This window comes from Barbus barbus (assembly GCF_936440315.1).
Source record: "Barbus barbus genome assembly, chromosome: 41".
NCBI classification, from domain to species: domain Eukaryota; kingdom Metazoa; phylum Chordata; class Actinopteri; order Cypriniformes; family Cyprinidae; genus Barbus; species Barbus barbus.
This window is the reverse complement of record NC_136719.1, coordinates 17488789-17512796: the sequence shown is the minus strand read 5'-3', so window position 1 is coordinate 17512796 and position 24008 is coordinate 17488789. Positions and strand designations below refer to the sequence as shown.

General features: G+C 37.3%; 1 protein-coding gene across 3 annotated transcripts in view; it reads left to right on the top strand.

The window, feature by feature from the left end:
• The window catches only part of LOC306860834 (kinesin-like protein KIF1B), a 72281-nt gene that overhangs the window by 26716 nt on the left and 21557 nt on the right, over positions 1–24008 (top strand). The window contains exons 3-22 of one of the 3 annotated variants that reach the window (XM_079402783.1): positions 285–361; positions 545–724; positions 956–1021; positions 1223–1401; positions 2419–2530; positions 3145–3222; positions 3484–3549; positions 3658–3675; positions 3887–3962; positions 4411–4489; positions 4625–4767; positions 5146–5187; positions 8505–8716; positions 10924–11003; positions 11287–11362; positions 13765–13844; positions 14261–14367; positions 14581–14664; positions 15039–15219; positions 15732–15804. In XM_079402783.1, the coding sequence (XP_079258909.1) occupies positions 285–361; positions 545–724; positions 956–1021; positions 1223–1401; positions 2419–2530; positions 3145–3222; positions 3484–3549; positions 3658–3675; positions 3887–3962; positions 4411–4489; positions 4625–4767; positions 5146–5187; positions 8505–8716; positions 10924–11003; positions 11287–11362; positions 13765–13844; positions 14261–14367; positions 14581–14664; positions 15039–15219; positions 15732–15804 (2009 nt within the window). Of the gene's footprint in view, positions 1–284; positions 362–544; positions 725–955; positions 1022–1222; positions 1402–2418; positions 2531–3144; positions 3223–3483; positions 3550–3657; positions 3676–3886; positions 3963–4410; positions 4490–4624; positions 4768–5145; positions 5188–8504; positions 8717–10923; positions 11004–11286; positions 11363–13764; positions 13845–14260; positions 14368–14580; positions 14665–15038; positions 15220–15731; positions 15805–18406; positions 22864–24008 lie in introns of those variants that run through there. The other 2 variants (XM_079402782.1, XM_079402781.1) reach the window with 2 other exon arrangements.

Here is a 24008-nt window from a genome sequence, read left to right as displayed (position 1 = left end):
TGATCTATAATTAATATAAGCTGTGTATTTATTTATTTTGGGAAAAGTTGTCTGTGAGGACCAGAATAAAATTATTATTGATATTGATATATTGATAATTCAGTAATTAGATTTTCAATATTTTCAATCATTAAATACAGAATTGTAGTGGAAATCGCGTCACTTATAATAAAAAGATCTTCCACCATTTTACCACCTTGCACTTAAACCATAATATGTAACCTTTTTGTGAAAAATTGAATAAAAAAAAAAAAATCATACTCAATTTTCCCTGTCTTTTGCAGCTATATTGAACCCCAAGAACCCAAAGGAACCACCAAAATCCTTCAGCTTTGACTACTCGTACTGGTCTCACACCTCAGTAAGTCTCATTTTCTCACTCTTTCTCCTTCCGTCCTTTTCCTGCTCTTTCAACTTTTTCCGCTGAGCTGGCTCAGTGGACAAAAAATGCGCATGTGGTCAGATTTACAGCTGTAATTAATCATCCCCTAAAATAAAGTCTGTATTAACGTGTTTTGTTCTCTTTTCATCATTTCTTTGCTAGCCGGACGACCCCAGCTTTGCGTCACAAAGCCTTGTGTTCAATGACATTGGGAAGGAGATGTTGCAGCATGCTTTTGAGGGATATAACGTCTGTATTTTCGCCTACGGCCAGACCGGAGCTGGCAAGTCCTACACCATGATGGGAAAGCAAGAGGAAGGACAGGAAGGCATTATTCCTCTGGTATGTATGTAATATAACAGCATATGTATCACCTTAATGGATCCAAAGTAAAAGACATGCTTAAGAGCTCAGCAGCGAGTGAGATGTTTCTGATCTCAAAGCAGACATTGCCAGAAGACATTAAGACATTAGCGGGCCGTCTAGCACGTCCGGCAGGGGTAGAGTTATTTGTGCTCTTTATCGATCGCTTTCTCTCTCCTCCCTAATGTGCTCTTTTTGTCCCCCTCCCAGCTCTGTGAAGACCTCTTTGAGAAAATCAATGACAATAACAATGAGGAGATCTCATACTCGGTGGAGGTGAGCAACAAACACATCATGACTCCTCGGTACATTCCTGTGACTCCCTTCACACGCTCTCCATCTGTTGAAATGCTGTTTTGTTGTGTTACCTCAGTGCTTACTAACTCTGCAATGGGGGGTGATGGGTTTGTTCAAAGCCTACTCAAGTGTTCAATAATTGAGAGCAAGTTATATCTAATTTTTAAATGCTCATTGTAGGTGGCTTATATGGAGATATACTGTGAGCGGGTGAGGGACCTGCTAAACCCTAAGAATAAAGGGAACCTGCGTGTCAGGGAACATCCTCTACTTGGACCGTATGTTGAAGACCTCTCAAAACTGGCCGTCACCTCTTACACAGACATAGCTGACCTCATGGATGCTGGTAACAAAGCCAGGTGAGAGAGAAGAAAACTTGTTGTACTTAAGTTGTTTTTTTTCACTTTGGGTACTGCTGTTGAAGGATAGTGGTTAGATTTTTTTTGTCAAGGGGAAATGGAAAAGTGATATGTTTCATCCAGTGATACTCTGACTGATAGTCATGTGTAAATGTGACTCTTGGGAAGAAGTAACATGCTTCTAATCCTCCCGTGCTGATTCCCAGGGTTTATTTGTGGAGAATGTGACGTGTAAAGCCTGTTTCTCTCGAGAGCATCCCACCCAGTGCCATATCCGGCACATGAGCTGCCTTGATGTCTTATTCCTGCACTTACTAGCACTTTCCAGGATTATTCTCTCACACTCTGGTGATAAGCATCTAGAGTGGTCTATGAACTTCCAAAGCAGCCTTTCAACCTTCTTCAGGCCGATAAAGAGATTATTGGTGGATAAAGAGAAAAGGATTGGCCTGTAATGGCATATAATACCATATTAATGTATTTATATACATTTTTGTGTTATGATTCTAATGTTGCAAATCTATTCAAATAATCATTCTTGTTATTTTAATTTAACTTTTAATGTGAGACGGACAGTGGAAGATTTTACTGAATTCCAATTTTTAACTATAATGATATTTTTGTTTGCATATATTCATTTATTAATTTATTATTATTATTTGTTTTATTAATTTATTTTCTTTTTAAGCATATTTTTGTTTAATGCATAACTCATTTGTTTTATTTGTTTTTCCACACAAATTTACTTTGACATCACAGTTCAGTCTTTATTCTTGTATTTTTGTTATGCATATTTTATTTATTTTATATTTTATTTATTCTTCACAAAATTACTTTGTTCAGCATTGACCCCCATTAAAAACCCTAGTTTTATAGTATGCAGCTTTACACAGCTGTTAAAAATAAGGTCAAGAAATGTAAGAAAATCCTATAACATCATGTAATATACATTGTATATAATTATACATTTGTTTTATGTGACGCCTATGACACTCATTTTGCTTTCTGTATCCGCAGAACTGTTGCAGCCACCAACATGAATGAGACGAGCAGCCGCTCTCATGCAGTCTTCACTATCGTTTTCACCCAGAGGAAATATGACAATGAGACAGACCTCTCCACAGAGAAGGTTAGATATTTTACACCAATCCACAGCCATTATGACATTTCACAGAGCTCCGATTCGTCCTGCAACCCAAAGTCAGCAAATCATGTACCAAGTAGAAAGGAAAACGGAGAGAAAGAGACCCGTCCCACTCATCCTGTGTTTGTGGGGCTCATTGTTTAATTGCTACGGACACAAAGACCGCTCTATGAGGTCCACGGGCACAATGGCTATTGTACAGAGCTACTACATTAGATTCACTACACAGGTCTCGCCTCAGCCCTTGCTCTAATATTACTCATCCAGTTTGGCAGCGGCATCGCTGGCCAAAACTCAAGCACAACAAAATGAAAAGATAACCCAAGCATCCTTTAGCACAATTAGTTGTGCATGCATGCACCAGTGATTTTACAAGTACCCTAAAATGATTGGATGATTGAATTATTTAGTTAAACATGTGCTTTCTGAATCAATTTGTTTGAATCATCACTTTATCAGAATATATGATTCTATTGCTAATAGACATAAGGGAAACATAAGACTCCCACGTACACAGTATGCCATACTGAAGAGATTACCTTTGTGCCTTATTTTAGTGTGTTGATCAGTCTGAAAGTAGCTCTGCTGTCTGGTTTCAGGTCAGCAAAATCAGCCTGGTGGATCTGGCAGGAAGTGAGCGTGCTGACTCAACAGGGGCCAAAGGAACCAGACTGAAGGTACAGACTAATTTTACAGCCTCTAGAACTCCACCACCACCTGGCATATGTAAAAGTGACTGCGCACTCCTCCACACGCCGCAAATATTCTGGGAATGTGACATGCATGATAGAACATAAAACACTTAAAACAAAAATATGCATCACAGCTATTTTTATTCATTTAAGGGTTTGTTTGTTTTAATTGCAAACATATTTTAAGCTGAAATGTATTAAATTTGATGTAATCATAAAGCTGACTGTTCAACTGCTGCTTCTTAGGAGGGCGCAAACATCAATAAATCTCTAACTACACTAGGAAAGGTCATTTCAGCCCTAGCTGAGGTGGTGAGTATTGTTCAATACCTGTCTCTCTCTGCCTGTTTGCCTGCATATCTTCAGTACTATAACTCTGTGTGCTGTCTGTCTCTCTCCTGGCAATGCTTCCCTTCCCAGGATAACTGTACCAGCAAGGTAATCTTTCCTGGTGTACGGTCACTAACCACTGAAGCGTCTCTATCTAAACCTATCAACCTTTATCCATGTAACCTTTTGTCTTAAAAGTGTGTCTTATTCTAGTCTTGATGTCTCATACATCAAGTCATTTCCTGAACCCCCTTCATTATTACAGCAGTAGCTATATTTACATGCTATATTTCAACATGTTTTTCATGTTTTGAAATAGAGCAAGAAGAAAAAGAAGACAGACTTCATTCCTTACCGAGACTCAGTGTTGACATGGCTGCTAAGAGAGAATTTAGGTATGGACGATGATCCATAAGGATTAGAAATGATTGTATCTACTATGTTACATGGGTATTATAAACCAGCATTTGAAAATTCAAAAATGTTTATATTATTTTTTTTTTTTAAATTTTTTTAGCTTGACAGCCCAATCATTATTCACTGAATTTTTATTTTTGGGTGAACTGTTCCTCTGAATATTATCTATATTCAACAGATCGAAATAAAATTTTCGTCATGCAATGCCAACCAATAGCTATTAAAGGAAAATATTGCAGAGGTTTACCATTTAAAATGAATTTTAACCATTTAAAACAACAGAAAATTACACTTGTGCTTTCTTTAATGGTCTATGGAAGGTGCATTCTTTAAACTCATTGGCCTGTCTTAGATCAATACTCCAGTCGAAATAAACTGCATTACTTAGTGTTTCTAATTGCTTGCGTAATTGTGCTTGTTCACCAGGAGGGAACTCAAGGACCGCTATGGTGGCCGCCCTGAGTCCTGCTGACATCAACTATGATGAAACTCTCAGCACACTCCGGTAAGAATACACGTCCTATTCCCTCTTCCCATTAAACAGTGTGTCTTCCATTCTTAGATGGTCTTGATTGTGATAAGGGGGCTCTTGTGATGTCAATGGCTTTTTGGATCATTGTCCTTGTTTGCTTATTTACAGATATGCAGACAGAGCCAAGCAGATCAAGTGCAACGCAGTCATCAACGAGGACCCCAACGCAAAACTGGTGCGGGAGCTGAAGGACGAGGTTACACGTCTAAAGGATCTGCTCTGTGCCCAGGGCCTTGGGGACATTCTGGACAGTAAGTCAAGGCACAGCGCCCCCCAATGGCTACTTCTATACATGCCCAGTTGCCAGGCAAATAGGAGGTCATTTACTGTGCTCACAAGTGGCAAATTCTTCAGCTCTGATCTAATCCTGCAGTTCGCCCAGTCTGCATTGTCTTCATGTTGTTCCTTCTATGTCTTCATTTAACCATTTCATCAACATGCGATGGAGATGAGGGATATGATGGTTAGAAATTACAGAACTGTTTTCCAAAATCCAAGTCCAGGAGTGTTTCCATATCATGTTTTTTTTCACAATATTTTGTCTAGTCAAATCTAACTGCCTCTGCCAGTCATTCCTCTACTAGTCCTCTCAACTCTGACCTTCTCCTGTTCTTCCTGCTTCCTGTCAGTCGGGCCAATGGGGGATGATTACCTTGGAAGTGGAAGCAAATGTGTGTATACGCTTGACGGGCCGCATCCTCTTGCTCTTCCCTTTTTTTTTTTTTACAAGTAGCTTATTCATTGCTTCTGGAATACAAAATTGTGTCGGCTTTGCATGCCTCTTTTTTTACTGCAAGGAATCCCAGACATACAACAGATAAATATGCAATGGATTGGATGGGTTAGATTGCCACTGGCAGGCTTTATGCTTGCTCTTACTCTAATTTGATTGACTGTCTGGCATGGTGCAGTTTTAATGGTAGGCTTTTCTCCAAATAAGGCCAACCCCATGCTACAGCACGATAGATCAGATAGACTGCATCTGGAAACACTTAAAGAGATCGTTCACACCAAAATGAACATTTTGTTGTCATTAAATCTTTATTGTATTCTTTTGTGAAGCCCAAGAATGTCCTAGCTTCAGTTCCATACAAGGAAAGGTAATTTATACTTTGTGTAATGAACACACCAAATGGATGATTTGCAATTTAAAGGAAGAAAATCAGTTTTGGACTTCCTCCAAAAAAATTTTGTATGACATTCTGCTATATGCATGCATATCTGTATGCATTGTAAAATTTAATGGTAGTTTCATAGTTTAATATTAACATGTCTTTTTAGAGAATGTGTCTTGAATTAAAAATCAACATGAAATGGCATTGTAACCCCTTTTATCTCCATAATCTGACACATTTTCAAATGAGGAAAAAAAAAAGACAAATAATGATTAATGATGAATGTTCAATTTAAATGGATTTGGTGTTGTTCCATTTGGTTTTCCACTCGTTTTAAACTATATGTATTATGCTTAAAACAAATAGAATAAGAAAAAATACACTTTACTTTAACAGACCAGTTATTCACAATTAAAGAAAGAATATTAGTGAATAATAACTTAAATTTTGTTATTTGACTCAAATAATCTATTGTATGACATTCTGCTCAACGTCAAATCTAAATGTTTTATGGTTTGGAATGACGTGGGTGAATAAATGATAACAAGATGTTAATTTTTAGGTGAACTATCCCTTTAATATCACTCCTTTTTAATCTGATTGTATTTTGCGGTTTAATTCTTATTGTCCTCTTTTTATTTTCTGCCTAGTGAGGTTTTATTGTGTCATTTAACTGTTCATTGCAGGTCACGATAATAACGATGTTAAAACAATGATCTATCAGAGAAAAGGTGCATGTTTTCATCATCTTACAATTGGAAATTAGCAGTTGCAGTGGTAGTGTAAGAATACGTAGTGTAAGAATACGTAGCCAAGTGCATCTGAATCCTCTTCCTTCCCTGTTGTTCGTATCCTCTTAAGCAAGCTCGGTGTACCTTTTCAAAAGCTGCAGAACCGAATCAGAGCTCAGGCGGCTATTTGGTTTTCTACCTGTCTGGGAGTTCTTGATATGCGCAGAGAGTTGAACGCACACTGTGCTTTCTAACGCTACAACCATATGGCACTGGGAAAGCGAACATTTTCACTTGACCGAAATGCTTGCCATGGTCTGTGTGCTAGCGGCCTCAATCGCATCATCTGAACGCATGAACAGTAATGTAATGCAGTGCTGTTACTCCGCCATGTTGGCCTAGTTGCTTCAGGAGAGTCTTTTCAGATAAATGAAGTGGGGGAAAATCCAATAGAGTGAATATGCAGTAGAGAAGCTCGACTGAACTGCGATAAAGCTGCCTGGGAGAGGTTTCGTAAGCACAGTCCCCTCCAAGTCACCGTAGCTCTACTGAAAAGATGTTTCGAAGAGCTTTGTGGCAGCCAAACATTGACAGCATCATGACTTTAAGAGCGATGTGCCGCGTGGAAAAGACTTTTTATAGCTTGTATCTGCAGCATGTTATCATATTGCTCTTCCAGCCCCCCAAGCCTCCCTCTCCTGGTTTGTGACCTTTTATGCAATTCCTCCACCCCTATCTCTTCTCTCACATCTGAGAAGTGATGTCAGTTTTCACCCAGGTCAGAATAGAGTCAGATTGATTTATCACATTTAAAAGCGCTTGTATAATCGACTACACTGTTTGCAGGTCACATGTCGTTCAATATTACATAATTGATTAAATATAATGCATATTTATAGCAAGCTACTATATAAAAACGAATGCCATTTACTGTCAGAACGCTTAAAATGAGTGCATAGTTCAAAAATCCTATTCTTAATTAGTGCCTTCCAAGTAAACTATTTACATTTTAATAATTTTGCAAGATGCTTTTATCCAAAGCGACTTACAAATGAGGGCAATAGAAGCAATCAAATAAAAAAAAGAGCAACAGTATATGTGTTGTGATAAGTCCCATTTAGTCTAACGCAGTATACATAGCAAGTTTGTTTTTTTAATAATAATAAATAAAAAGAATAAAAGTAGATAGAAAAGATAGTTTGTGTTAGAGGGTCAAGTTATTATAGATTTTTAATAATTAAAAAAGAAAAGTAGAATAGAAAGAGTTGAAAGCGCTAGTGTTAGAGGATCAATTTTATTATGTCTTTAAAGAAATGCAAAGAAAACAAGTCGATAGAATAGAAATACAGAGTTAGTGAGAAAATATATATATATATATATATATATTTAATTATTGTCAATATATTATATTCTTAAAATGTAATATTTTTTATAACAAGTTTAAATTGACCTAAGCAAAATTGTATAAAATATTAACATCCATATAGTAAAATTTTAAATGCAGTGTTTTAAAAATAACACAATTTCAAAAATAATATATACTGTTGTTAAATTAATATGCTTAAAACAAGGCAAATTGACCTAAGAAGCAAAATTGTATAAAGACGTCATTTCTGAGAACGTATCTTGAATTGAAAATCAACATGAAACTGCATCAAAGTTTATTTCCATAATCTGATGCATTTCCAAATAAAATATAATATTCAACAAGACAAAAATGAATGATAAATGTTGAATTTAAGTGTATTGTCTTGTTCCATTATTTCATTTGTTCATTTAAGCTATATTTAGTGAGGTTTACAACTAAAGAATTGTTAATGGAACAAGACAAAATGCTGTTAAATTCAAGATGCATTCCCTGAAACACGTGGTAATAGCTTATTTGAAATATGACAGAATAGGATTTTTTAAGTAATGGTGAAAGAAACGTGTTTATATTGAAGCACCTGCGGTGAAAACTGTATCTGACTCTCTGACTGGCTTGTTTGTTGTAATCCTTTGATGTGAACTGTGTCTTACATTGGTCTTTCCTCCTCTTTGTCCTTTTTTCTTTCTTTCTGTCTCCTGCACTCTCTCACATTTCTGTCTCCACCACTTTCGCTTCTTCCTCCTTGCGTCGCCTGTCTCTCCTCTGTGACTCAGACCTGAAAGATATACACAACAGTAAGCATAGATACTTGCTTGCCTCAGAGAACCAACGGCCTGGCCATTTCTCCACAGCACCTATGGGCTGCCTGACAGCCTCTCCGTCCTCAGGCTCTCTGTGCAGCCAGGCAGGGCTCCAGTCCGTCTCAAGCATCCAGGAGCGCATCATGTCCACGCCAGGCGGAGAAGAGGCCATCGAGAGGCTGAAGGTACACAGACAAGCATTTTCCAAACAAAAGAAGAGTCAAGGGCTTAAGTGAATAACATTTCTGGGCATCACAGAGGTTTCCTCTTGAAATAATCAAAACTAATTAGTTAACAATGTGTAATAAGATAATGGGGGTGCTTCAGGCACCTGCTGACCTTTTACATTCAAAATGTTCTACTCGTAATGATTTGCATGTTCTCATAAATATGTATAAAAAAAAAAAAAATCCAACTTTCCCACCCACCAGTGGCTTGATGCCATTCACTGAGACTCTCTGCAAATGAGTGAGATAGTAAAGGAGGAAAAGAGAGAGAAAAAGTAGACGTGGCTAGAGCTTCCAGGCATTAGTTTCCATGGTTACGGCAAGTGGCTCGCACCAGTGACGTCAACCTCTGACGCAGTTCTACAGAAAATCAGACAGAAATAGACCTAGTCTTTTGTATCAGCCAAAAATATGGATGTATAATTAAAGGTGAGCGCATCCTTGACCTCGATCAATAACATAATCAGATGAAGTCAGTTTGTCCTGTTTGATTCACACGCAAACCAGTCACTACATGATTTCCTGGATACAATCCATTTCTTACTGGTCAGTAGTTTGGAATAATTAGGATTTTTTAAATGTTTTTAAAGAAGTAAATACAATAATATTGTGAATTATTATTTCTGAAGGATAGTGTGACGCTGAAAACTAAAATAATGGCTGCTGAAAATGAGCTTTGACATCACAGGGATAAATTACATTTTTAAAGATGTTAGAACAAAAATCTGTTATTTTATATTGTCAAAATATTTCCTATATAAAATTATTCCAAAATTTTGACCAGTAGTGTATATGTATACTCAGTGTTGGGGAGTAATTACATAATTTAATTACAAAATAAGCGTTTCTGAGAAAATATGTCATTAAATTAGTTACTTATGAAAATGTTAAAGATTGCAAAGGGGGTTACATCTGAATATTTTCTCACACTTAGATTTGATTGATTTCTTTCCCAAATTGCATTGACTGCTCTAAAATATGAGAAGCCATTGTTTCAGGAGTTTACGACACAAAATATGACACATGCTTATTTGATAACCATTTAATTTCCTATTTGGGTTTTTGTAAATTCTTTATTTTTTAAGATTTAAGCATTGTTAGATGCCAGTGTTTCCTGTGCAAAGATTTTATTTCAAAAACATGATTTCAAAATGATTAACATTTTGAAAAAAATTGTTAGAAATTTAGATAAGTAATCAAAAATTAAATAATTCAAAGTTATACTACTTTAGTAATACTACTATTACATTTTAAATAATAATCTGTAACCTATTACATTTCCACAGTAACCTTCCTAACACTACACACAGATCTAATATAATAATAATAATCCAGTCTTTCTAGTCCTCTGTAGTTATCTGGGTTTGTCAGAAGGATCAGCTCACAGGTTACTTTCTATGTGAACAGATGGCAGGGGTGTTAACCCTTTAGGAAGGATCTAGACTAGAGGGAGCTTCCTGTCCCTTAGGCCAGATGGTTGTGGTTTTCCTCCTGGCCAAGGACAATAAGCGCCAGACACAATAGAGGAAAATGAGCATTGGGCTTCACGTATTTAACTGTTTACTGCTCTTGACCCCATGTCAAGCATTTGTCCCATTGCACACAGACTTATGGCCTGGTTTTGCTCTTTTAGCTATATGACCATCCCACAACTTGCAATGACTTGGCATATAGCAAAATGTGCTCCGACACTGAGAGCAGAATAAGCCTCTTAGTAGTATGCACAGTTCAGGCATTTCACAATGGCTAGTGAGTGGAAATGGCAATCTGGAAATGTTTGAGAACCATATCAGCAAATTAGAGGGATTTCTAAAGGTCTGCAAAATGACTAAATAATAATAATAATAATTTCTAAAGGACAGACTGTCTGCTGAAAATTCGTCCATCAGCTGTATAAATTGTTTTAAAATACATTAAAAACAAATGCATTTTTTTAAAAATTGTAATAACATTTCATAATATTGTATTTTTACTGTATTTTTGATCAAATAAATGAACATTGGTGAAAAATCTTATACATTCCAGATTGTGAATGCTAGTGTAGATTATGTATATAGTCTATGTCTATAATTGTGCCAGCAATATTTAGACATTTCAGGCCTTGTTTTATACCTCACAGCATAAAGTTCCTTTTGAAATATCCCTCTTTGTCTGCCGTCCTGCAGGAGTCAGAGAAGATCATAGCCGAGCTGAATGAAACCTGGGAGGAGAAACTGAGGAAGACTGAGGCCATCCGTATGGAGCGGTCAGTGAGGGTTTAGGTGCCATCTGGCACCCTTCCTATTGTCTCAGTGCCCATACCCATCATGCCCATGAGGAGTGTCTGCTATGTGTCCGCGTGCTCAGCTGGTGCCAGTCTGTACCAGACTTAAGCAGCTGTCAAATCGCACATAACGCACTGACCTCAACACTAACATGCACATTCAAATATCAAGAAATATTTTCCAGATGTCTTTATTGCTAACTGCTAAGGTGTTGAATGTAATGTCATTCAGCATGGGCCTGATGTTTTCCTTCCCTCCCCTCAGAGAGGCACTGCTGGCAGAGATGGGAGTGGCCATACGGGAGGATGGGGGAACCCTGGGTGTCTTCTCTCCTAAAAAGGTACAACTCTTCTTCATCATTAATCACCATAACTGTCTGCACCAGTCACCTCCTTCTCATGTCTGGGCCTTTCTTTCTTCGTATTTCATCATCCATCATTCTTCTTACATTCATTCATTTTTTTTTCTTTTATCTTTTGTTTTGCTCACCTCTTGCAATGGAATCTTATTAGTTTGGTTCTGATAGACCAACGTCACTGTCTATTGAGGACTTTAGTGTTTATTCTTCTAATCAGGTTTGTAGAATTCAAGTTTATTTTTCCCATTTGCATTTTTAAATTCCTTCCAAAAAATAAATAAATAATTAAAGTAGAGTTCATGTAGCAAGCCATACTTGTGTATTACTAAATAATAGTTCATATTTTCCCACATCATACTTATATGTACAGATTAATGCACATCACCATCAGCGTGTTATAGTGTTTCATACATCAGCATGCAACGTGGCCGATTTTGACCGATTCAAAAATGAATGACTCTCATGAGTCTAAACAATCAGTTCTTTTAATAAATAGGACAAGAAGTTTCCGGCATTTGCCATTATTAGTTAAATCCATCAGAGCTGTTACTGATTTAACTGACTGGATGTTTATATCTCAACATGTAAAGACACCTTTTACAACAGATTTGTGTTATGTTGTATTTTAATGAAAAAAATTATAATTTATGTTTATACTACTGCTGTCAAAATTAGCGCAATTAAATTTTTTTCAGTTTAACACGTTAAAATTATTTAACGCCGTTAACGCAGGGTTGGGGCCTAGGGTTGGCCACCCCACTCATAACTGCTAATTCTGTCTCTTTTTTTTCTTGACAAGAAGTGCATTTATTCAGTCGCAGAACGTCTTTACGAGCACATCAAACAGGAGACGTTTCAGACGCGTGCTTCAGCTTCACTTCAGCGTCAGGCGCAAGTCAAACGAGCACAGAAACTGTACTTTGCATGCAGCGCGTGCTCTTCAATACATGCAGAAAGGCGCCGGTGTGTGCATAGCCTGTATCATTTCATATCAAATCGCAAAAGAAACTACGAGCATGCAATGTCGTGATCAGTTAAGTCATGAAATTACCAAAAAGGTGATTAAAGCTGCCATAAAACTGTGCATGCATGTAATATGTTAAATGAGTTACATTAAGAACATGTCTCTGAAATGGTTTTCAAAACTGTCCTGGAGCAGCCCAGCACTGTCTCCCTCATCTAACACACCCGATTCAACTTGTCAGCTCCTTAGAAGAGACTGAAATGGGTCCGACCTGAAATGGGTCAGAAAAGGTAGAGTTGAGAGAAAATACGATGCGTGTCAGATCCACGTCATGTTCAGTAGCGGCAGCTCTTAAAGAAATAGCAGCCAAAACAACCTAATAACCAGCTGCTGTGATGTCTGTTCATCAAGAGTAAAAGAAAAAAGAGGAAATCAATCACTTTTATATAGCTGTAAGTATTTATCTGTATTTAGTTTAGAATTTAGTGTTTGATAACTTTATTCAATTTCTGTATATTTCTGCAGAGGGGCACAGGTAGATAAATATGACATTTATTATAATGGGTTTATATGAAGATTGTTTTAAGTTCACTTAAATTAGAAGTTATTTTTAAAGTCTAATACATGTTAAAATTGATAGCTCTTAATTATAATCTAAAGTTGAATGGCTATAGCCAATGGTTAAATATTAGGGGAAAACATTTCAGTATTAATTGGTATCAGTGATACTGGCCTTCAGTCATAAAAATAAAGATGCCATTTAAGCAAATATAAAAAAATATACTGTCTTTGTTGTTTGTACATTAATTTGAAGATTGAATGTGAAATTATTGCAATATAAAAGTATATTTAAAAACTTTAATGTTAGGTGGGATTAATCGCGATTAATTTCAGAAAAATGTGCGATTTTAGTAAAAAAAAAAAAATTTAATCGAATGACAGCACTAGTTTTATACATATATTTCTAACTACAGAGTAGGGACTGATGTTTTTGCTTGCAAAACAAGGTCCATAGTGTGCCAGAATGCAGATTTGCCATAATTGCATTGTCTTTTTAGTATTCCGTCCTGAAACACATCAACACATTTAGCCTAAATCTTAAACAAGGCCTCTCTTCCCTGTTATTTAATTGTTTTTATTTGCCTACTTATTCATGCTTTCATTCAGTTTCTCTTCTCTTTTTCTCTGACATCTCTCTGTCATTTTGACTATCAAATAGCTTTACGTTGAAAGGCCCTGTGAAGTCTATTCTGACTTTAATGGGGTGTTTTCACCCAAAAAGGTTGGTATAGTAGTAGATTATGATGTACAGTAGTTTGTAGTTATTTACTTGATAGAGGTTAATGTAGTGCATGATCACTGCAGTTTTAGTGACATTAGTCACTTGTCTTATATTATCATTGACCCTGCTTCTCTACAGACCCCTCACCTGGTGAACCTGAATGAGGATCCTTTGATGTCAGAATGTCTGCTTTATTATATCAAAGATGGAATAACAAGGTATGAAATCACTTTCAGAACTGTCAGAAGTTTCTTGGCTGTCTGTGTGTTGCACTGAGGCATCTTATGAATGCTACATATCCAACCAGTCAAGGGTCCTACAAAGGACATGATGTTTTTTACTACTTTGATGTAAGCAGTTTTGCAGTTTTCAGCTTTTTAATTTATTTTTATTTTTATCTCACAGCACATATATTTTAGATTTTATCTCACAGCACTTAAATATATATATATATATATATATATATATATATATATATAAATAACTGATTAAAAGATGAAAAAAATATATATAAAAAAAAGATAAATTATATATTTTTTTTTTTCTGAAAAAAAAAAAAAAGCTGAAAACTTGATGTAATGTGGATGTAAGAGTATCCCTGCGTGAATTAAAATAAATGTCTTTGTTTTGACAGGGTGGGCCAGGCAGATGCAGAAAGAAGACAGGATATCGTTCTAAGTGGAGCGCACATCAAAGAGGAGCACTGTATCTTCCGCAGTGAGAGGAATGCCAACGGAGATGGTTAGAGCTCACTTACATCTTAAGATCCCGTTAACTGTGTTCAGTTCACGTGTCAGCTGTTAAGCGCTTTTAAATCAGACAGGATCAGTTCAGTGCAAATTAACAAATCTTTTCTGTCACAGATTATTTCTTTGTTCTTTACGCTTTTAGTCAATGAACATCTTATATTAGGCCTTTCTGATGGAGGTAGTGAATTGTCTTCTGTCTCTACAGTGATTGTCATGTTGGAGCCATGTGAGGGATCCGAAACATATGTGAACGGAAAACGTGTGACTTCTGCAGTCCAACTGCGCTCAGGTGACTCACTGACCGCTGCCTGCACATTTCAGTTCTGGTTTATTATATTCATATAAAAAAACTAAACGAATGAAACCATTATAATTTGGGAACTATTCACTTTATATTGAATGTGCCTCTTTAGGTAAATAACAAAATGCATTAAGCAATAGAACTGTTTGCACTATAGATTACTGATTACAGATAATGCATTAATGTGATAACAAATGCCAGTTTGCAGCATTAAGCAGCATAATGGACTTGGTACGGCTAAAAGAATTGAAAGTGGCTGACACCAGAAACTTTGCACATTCAAGTTGGATAATACATGTGCAAAATGTATGTTTATAGGCTATTATATTGTTCCAATATGTACATACCTGTTCATTTCTCAGGTAACCGCATTATCATGGGAAAGAACCACGTGTTCCGGTTTAACCACCCTGAGCAGGCTCGCGCTGAGCGTGAGAAGACCCCAACGGCAGAGACCCCCGTAGAACCAGTGGACTGGACCTTTGCCCAAAGAGAACTGCTGGAGAAGCAGGGTATTGACATGAAGCAAGAAATGGAGAAGAGGTACGAAAGCCCTAATAATCATCAGATTTTATTAAACGACAGCTCCAGGTTCAGTATTTCCTTTTGACTCATCCCTCAGGCACTTTGCAATGAAAATACAGTTTAGCAAGTAATAGTAAACGTTCACACTAGCCTCTGGTTAACATGTATATGGAAACTGTGCATTTTAAAATGTATTGTCTTTGTAAGTGCCTTACTGTAAAATATAATTTCTTTTTAAATTAAGGATGAGTCAATTATTTTTTGTGGTAATTGACCTTATATGCTGTCAGTGGAGCTTAATTTAACTATTCAAACTCACTAAATTCTTTCAAGGCAAGTGTGGATTCCAGCTAATACATAGTATAGGGTTGGATAGCCAACCAAAAGTTTAAGCTCTTGGTATGGAATGTGAGCGAATATGAATTGGATTATTTTAAGAAGGATTTTTAGGATTATGTTGCGGAAAGGAAGTGCAGTGAGTGTAAGAGAGCAGCTTTTTGATGCAGTGGTCTCGCACTCTATTATATCAGGCTTACAGAAATGGAGATCCTGTACAAAAAAGAGAAGGAAGAAGCGGACCAGCTGCTTGAGCAACAGAGACTGGTAAGGCTGAATCTCTTTGATAATTCTTGTTTCTTCTGTTGTTTATCGGAGGACCTGTTCTTTAGTTTCAATTAGACCTTAATTGTCCTTCCAAATTAGACTGAGGGGAGAGATGTGCTGTTTGATGAACTTGACTTTTGAGTAAAACTGGCCCCTAGTTCTCTACTTGCTCTGCTGAAGTCCAACCAGCACTAATTCTGCACTCTTAGCTCTGACAACTGAGACTTTTGTGTGTCTGTATGTGTGTGTGAGAGAGAAACACTTCTCCCAGTGCATGGCTGAACCTCTTTGCATGGTAACTGAATCCACTCTGTCTGGATTGAGATAGTAGATGGCTGATTTACATATTCAGTTTGATACAGCAAGGATTAGCGAGAATTTCTTATTCAAATTTTCACTTTTCTCTCATAGATTTGAGATGTAACTTTGCAAAACAGCATCAGCAGAAAAATACCAATTCGGCTTTTAATTAGTAATCTGTGTTTTTATGAACATTACATTGTTGTGTAAGGCATTGGTTTGCCATGTACCAGTTAAAGACTCCATGAAATAAAAATGGGAGCTTTTTTGTTGAGATTTGACAATTGTATGATTTATAGCTGTCATTTAACCTAACATATTTATTAAATATTTTAATATGATTATTAAAAAAAAAGAAGAAAAAAATGCTGATTTGAATTAAACTAAATGGAATGTCACTCTTTAGGGTTATATGTTTTTATGTAATACTTTGGAAATAGACAAAGATCCACCGTCAACTTAACTTGATATAAAGTAAAAAATGATATAATATTTTATGTAGAAGTTTTTTTTTTTTTGTAGATACCATACGGTATATGAGCCAGTTGTTTAATTTTAAAACAACAAACATCAAATTTGTCCATACGACACTTAATTTTAATATTTTTCACACCGTATAAATGGGTGTTTGCAAATTTATTTTAAAATACTTTCACAGTAATCATCATATCTGGAGATCTTTTACATCATAGAGTTGACATCAAACTATTGCCTGTTACCATTTTTCATGGGGTCTTTAAATTAAATTGGAGATCTTTTCTTTGTTTTATTCTGTATGCTGCTTTTGCATGATTTGTTTTTGTAGCATGTTTAACAGATTAATTTACAGGGTACTTCGTACCTCATTTAGTATTTGTTGCTGAGCAGTGTTGTTAAACTGGTCAAGCTTGAGTCAGCGTTTGATTTACCCAAATAGATTTCGTTTCATCTGAGTTTGTTGGTTTTCTCAATGCAATTGCTGATATTTCCAATGCATTGTTGCCATAACCCAAGATTTCTGCTGTAGTTGATGAAGGCTAGTGACAATGTGGTTTCTCATTGAGTTCTACACACCTGTGTCTGGCCAGGCACAGAGGGCATGCTATAACACAGCTATCCATGCTGGGGGTCTTAATCAGTGATGACAAGCTCTCCAATGCTCCGATGGTCTCATTCATATAATCTCATACACAGAACGACACAGATATCGTACACTGCACTGATTACACAACCACGATTATATGGTCGCCAGCTGTCTCCTTTGTTATTTGACTGTGATTTTTGTATTGTCCTTGTTTTACTTGACCTGGAAAATGAGAAACTGCATTTTCTCTCAACTAACCTCTTAACTGTAGTGGATGAAATCGATGCTTTTAACCTCCTCAGAGCCTGTCTTTTCTCTTTTTTCTTCTCTGTACTGACCTGTAATAAACACGCAAGAGTCTAACCCACTGCTAGAGCTAGAAAAAAATAAAAATCTTCTCTATCAAGGACTTCATATGACGGATTGAAGCAAAACTCCTCAGGCTTTGCTGCATGCCACTAAAGCATGTTTGGGGTGCGACTTTCAAGAGCTCTAATTGAAGAGGATGTCATGAATTTAAACTTGACCAAAAAGAAAGAAACCAGCGCAACAGCAGATCAAGCAACATCTATCCCCTTTTTGACATTTTTCTCATAATCATGAAAGTCATGCCTTGCATTTACTTTTTATAGTGATATGCAACTTGGGAATAATGGTCATTTTTGAATTTGTATCTACACACTGTAAATCTAAAAAATAAAAGTAAGCGTTGTCAAATGCATCTGCGAGTACATAATCCTCTCTAAAATTTTCATATCTGTAGTCGACTTGCAGTCTATAAAAATTTGCTTTTGGCTTTTCCTGCTGTTAGAAATTGTCAAGTAGCTTGACTTTTTTTTCCCCCTCTGCTTAATGAATCTATTTTTATATTCTGCGCTTAAATATTATATTGTTTTCTCAAGGTTTTTAAATCTCTAGAAAGTTAAACATATGTAATTAGGAAATCCTTTGTATCTGATGTGTATAGTCAAAATCAAATACTTCAGAAATGTACATGTATAAATTGAATGTTAACTTTAATCATTAAACAAACCAGTAGCAGTGCTTCTGCTTTCTCATATAACCTCATATTGCAAAGCATCGTCTCATTTAGCTGTTCCCATTTTGCATATCGCAACACTGTCCATTCTTTACAGAAAACATTCCTTTTGATTTCGATATCCCATTTTAATTTTCCCTTTTTTTTTTCTTTTTTTTTTCTCGCACTCTTTGGTTTGTTTCCTGTTTTGTTCTCTTAAGGATGGAGACTCTGATAGTGGTGACGACTCTGATAAGAGGTCATGTGAGGAGAGCTGGAGACTCATCACTTCACTTCGGGAGAAACTTCCTCCCAGCAAGCTCCAAACCATAGTCAAAAAGTGTGGCTTACCCAGCAGCGGTAAAAGACGAGAGCCTGTCAAAATGTACCAGATCCCTCAGCGTCGTCGCCTTACAAAGGACTCCAAATGGGTGACTATCTCTGATCTTAAGATCCAGGCAGTCAAAGAAATTTGCTATGAGGTGGCTCTGAATGATTTCCGTCACACCCGTCAAGAGATTGAGGCTCTGGCCATAGTAAAAATGAAAGAGCTTTGTGCTACCTACAGCAAGAAAGACCCGAATGAACGCGATTCTTGGAGAGCTGTGGCTCGAGATGTCTGGGACACTGTAGGGGTCGGGGACGAACGAATCGAAGATGTCATAACCAACGGGCGAGGAATAAATGACATGGATGACCTAAAAGTGCACATTGACAAACTGGAAGACATCCTGCAAGAGGTGAAAAAGCAGAATAACACGAAGGATGAAGAGATTAGAGCTCTCCGGAATAAGATGTTGAAGATGGAGCAAGTGATTCCACTCATTTCCAATGAGTCTCAGGAGAAAAACGCTCGCAGTGCACCCATGAGAGCCCGCAGTTCCAGTGAGGGTAAAGCTCTTGAGGAGAAACTCAACGGCGAACAGTCGGACGAGCAGGTGTCTACAATGATGGATGATGATTCTTCGTTCCGACGTGGACGTATGCGTTGGATGCGACAAGATCAGGTACGCCTCAAGAACCTCCAGCAACAGGAGATTTCCAAGCAGCTCCGGAGGCAAAACGGACCTCACCGCTTCATCCCACCTGAAGACCGCAAGCTACGCTTCCCCTTCAAGAGTAACCCCAAACATCGCAACTCCTGGACCCCTGGCACTCATATCATTATCACAGATGAACAGGTGATCGAGTTGAAAGTTCCCAAAGAAGCAGTCCAGGAAGAGGAAGACGGCAAAGTGGAGGCTGCAGAGCCCAGAGAACAAGTGGTGCCCATCATCCACACCTACCCTACTCTTCCTAGTCCCATGGGTCAACGTAGAAGCAAAGATTTAGAGCAAGGCCTGAGTCATAGACACAATCAAAGCCACAAACTCCATGAACGAGGCCGTAGTAACTCCTTCAACAGCAGCCAGCATGCCTTGGACTCTACGGAGTCCCTCAATTCTGGGAACAGGAAGCCCCCTCACCCCCAACAGGCCTATTACCAGCCACGCTACAACCAAAACCAACATCATTATCCACAACAACAGCATCCGCAGTTCTGTCATTACAATACTGATGCCAGCAACACCTACCAGCAGTACCCACCTAATCAGCAGCCGAGCCACCACAACAATTTTTATACGCCACCCCGTATGCGTAGGCAAATGTCTGCCCCCAATTTGAAGGGCAGTCGAGAAACCACAGTGTGACATTGGAAGCAGGGCATAAGTTCATGTACAGAACTAGTTGACGCTACAAATCACACATCACAGACTCATCACAGCATTGGACAGCTTGTCCCCATCAAATCCAACTGTTATGTGGCACTTGTTTTAAACGATTGAATGTTCTTGTTGTCATTTGTAGATTCAAATTTCAATGGAAAATACCACATGAGCACCTTGAATCAATAATTTGATCCCCCATCCATGTTAGTTATGCATATGGGTTAAAAGTCTAGCAATAAGTATGATGGTTAAAGATGTCTAAGCCACAACAAGATCTCAGAACAGTGTCCTTGAGCTTTGATTAATTAATCGAGCATTGTTTTGCTATAAAGTATTAGGAACTATGAGTTTTGAGAGAGACACCCTTTAGTTCTTGACTGTAGTATTAACTTTTTAAACTTTAGCATGCCATTATGGAATTGAGAAGTACTTTACACTGATTTGCCTCAGTTTACCATTGTTTTGCTGCTGGTCTTGACGGTCTGAATCAATCTAAGAATTGAACACAACCACTACACTGCAACATTTCATACTGTCCAGTGAGAACCTTGAAACATTACTTGAATTTTGAGTTTTTGAATTTACAATTCAGTCATGTGTGCATTCAAGATGCATGGGAGATATGTTCAGTAAATGCTGGAAGGTTAATAGCCAACCTTTTATCCTCTTGAATGTTTCTAAACACATGTCAGAGATGCAAATGACATTTTTACTGTTAAATTTCATGCAAATGGTTGCATTTCATGAAGTTTTGGATCCTAGTGTTGGTATTCCCCATTAAATAGTTTAAATATGAAAGGTGGCAGCAAAGGCCTTTTTCTAGCTGCCTTATATAGATGAGTAAAAGATTATGAAGGAGTGCTTTTAAAATTTCCAAGTGCCTTATTGACTCACTTCACTGTGCCGTTAACATTGCATTTATTTTCTTGTACTTGGCGCCTAAAAATAAGTAATAGCAATATATGAAGAAAACAGAATGATTTTGCATAAATCTTTTAATCTGAAAGTTAAAGACACCACCTCTAAATTAGGTAAGAACAGTTTATTTTTCATCAAAATAACTGCCTCTGTTTTATAAAGTTTGGTTCTGCCTTATTTTGAGTGCAAACCACTCTGCACTAAACATCCATATCCAAAGAGGCAATGCTTTTTGTGAAACGCAGTAAAAGAACGGCTTCAGAGTGTGCTTTGCATCTATTGTTCCTCTAAACTATCTGTTGCACTCTGATCCTCAATAGGGGGTCAGCCTGTTCCCACGGGATGGAGTCAGTGTTCTAGAACACTCTGCTGTTCTCCTCAATCTTAACATGATTAGAATCTCATTTATTTTCGGGTGTCTGCTGTGTGGCTAGCGAGCCCACAGAAAGCACCAGAGACTTCTCATGGAAAGGACCTCTAACTGGGCTGTTTCCATGGTTTTCAAGGCTCGTTTTGAAAGTTGTAGCATGTGTTTAGGGAAGGAAAACCCTTAAAAGCCAAATCAAATTTGCTTGACAGGTAGATGCTGCACTTGATATTTGTTTTATTTTCTCGTTTAGTCTCACGTGAATTTACAACCTTTATATGTAATGCCACTGAGCATTAGATAAAATTTACCACTGTTTTTTAAAAACTGAGTAATTCTGTTCACGTAGGGTTAATGTAGTTGTACATCCTTACACTTAAGCCACTGTGATTTCCCTGCTTAAGCCTTGATGTAATTATGCACTGGTGTGCCTCAGCACCCAAGTGTGACCCATTACCAGCTGCGTATTACCAAAGCACATGTTCTGAAATCCTCTTCATGTCATCTCCTCTGGCCAGAGCCAAGCGTTAGCCAACTAGGTCAAAAGTCCAGGCTTTAGCATTGCTTCATATGCATGAAGAACTTAAATGCTTTTGTTGCCAGAAATACTGCCTTATTTCTATTGAAACCCCTGGGTTTTGTTATAGTAATGCACACTTGCATAAAACTGTTAATTTCCCTTCAAAAGGTAAAATCAAGAAACTGGATAAATAAAGAAGCAGGGCTCAGGTTTAAAGGTGAAACGTGTAATTTTTTAATTTGACAAGTGTAAATCCAGACACTGCAACATTGGCTTAACCAGTGATATCAGTTTGGGGGTGGGTCTGTCTGTATTTCTGTCCAATGACAGATAGGGGAAGTCATGGCCTAATGGTTAGAGAGTCGGACTCGTAATCCAAAGGTTGCGGGTTCGAGTCTCGGGCCAGCAGGGATTGTAGGTGGGGGAGTGAATGTCCAGCGCTCTCTCCACCCTCAATACCATGACTGAGGTGCCCTTGAGCAAGGCACCGAACCCCCCAACTGCTCCCCGGGCGCCGCAGCATAAATGGCTGCCCACTGCTCCGGGTGTGTGTTCACGGTGTGTGTGTTCACTGCTGTGTGTGTGCACGTTGGATGGGTTAAATGCAGAGCACAAATTCCGAGTATGGGTCACCATACTTGGCAGTATGTCACTTCACATAGGGGGAGTGCTAAAAATCACTGTCATTATCTTTTTGAAAATCTGTTTAGTGCAGTAAAAATTGCACACTTCACCTTTCAGTGCTGCACAGAAATTAAAGTTTGTCACTCCTCGATTATCTTTTTCAACTGCTATCTAGACATGCCATTTCCCTCCGCCAATAAAGAATGTTATACTAACATTAATGCACGGTGCTGCCAGCTACTCTTAACTACCACAAGAGGAGCTAAGGAAATGTATAAAGATAAATGGACAATGTATTTTTACCCTTTTTAAAGGTATGTCACTTGTCTGTTCAGTGTTTATCTATATGCAATGGTGATATCAAGTGCCTCCAAAAGGCCCTGTATTATAATGTGTTATTTAGGTGGGGTGGGGGGGGGGGGGGGGGGGGGTCTTTCATTCTCAAAAATGTGTTGATGGTTTACTAATATTGCTATTACATTGTGCTGAATATATCAATTTCAAACAATGACTGAAATAAAGTGGACAAGTTTGAAATGTACTGACTTTTGACACTCTGAGCCAAATGTCTTTATCTATACAAACACATACTTGATAGCAATCACATTTGTGACCCTGGACCCTTAAGTCGCTGGGGTATATTTGTAGCAATAGCCAAAAATACATTGTATGGGCCAAAATGATCCATTTTCCTTTTATGCCAAAAAATCATTAGGATATTTAGTAAAGATCATGCTCCATGAAGATATTTTGTAAATTTCCTACCGTAAATATATTAAAACTTAATTTTTGATTAGTAATATGTATTGCTAAGAACTTTATTTGGACAGCTTTAAAGGCAATTTTCTCAGTATTTAGATTTTTTTGCACCCTCAGATTCCAGATTTTCAAATAGTTGTATCTTGGCCAGATATGGTCCTATCCTAACAACCATACATCAATGGAAAGTTTATTTATTCAGCTTTCAGATGATGTATAAATCTCAATTTTGAAAAATTGACACTTATGACTAGTTTTGTGGTCCAGGGTCACATTTAAAGAATTTTAAAATATTTTATTAGTAGATTTTCATGATCATTTTATCATATTACAGCTCTTAGGAGGTATGGCAGCAGTCAGCCATTAGTCAGTGTTGTGAAATAAGTCTGAAGTTAAATATAAAATAAGTTTGACTTTAAATCCAGAGCGATTATATTATTCATCTAGTGCAAGAAGATTTATAGCTGTTTTGACATTGAATTTACAAACAGAAAATTCTTATGTTATAAAACCGCACACAAAATACCTCTCTTTTACAATGCACTGTCTGTTCTACCTGAAACGGTTTTATGACTATTTAAATGTATTATAAATGTCAGTTGCATTTTGGTAGTGAAATGTCTAGACGTCTTGGCGCCACAGAATTTTTTTTCTTTCAGCTTCAGTAGATGCAGCAGTGAAGAACATACCTTGATTTTTGTTTAATTTTCAAAATTACTGCCGGATGGGTTTCATGTATTGGATGCTGTCAGAAATGCGTTCTCCCCATGGCATAACATCAAAATTAAAAGTTCATAAAATTTTCAATAATATAATTGCATACATTTAAGTTATGGATTTGTTCAAATCTAAAGTACTAAACATCAGCATGTAACTCATCTTGCACCTTTTGTGCTATGCAATTGCATAGATGGATTTGCAACATA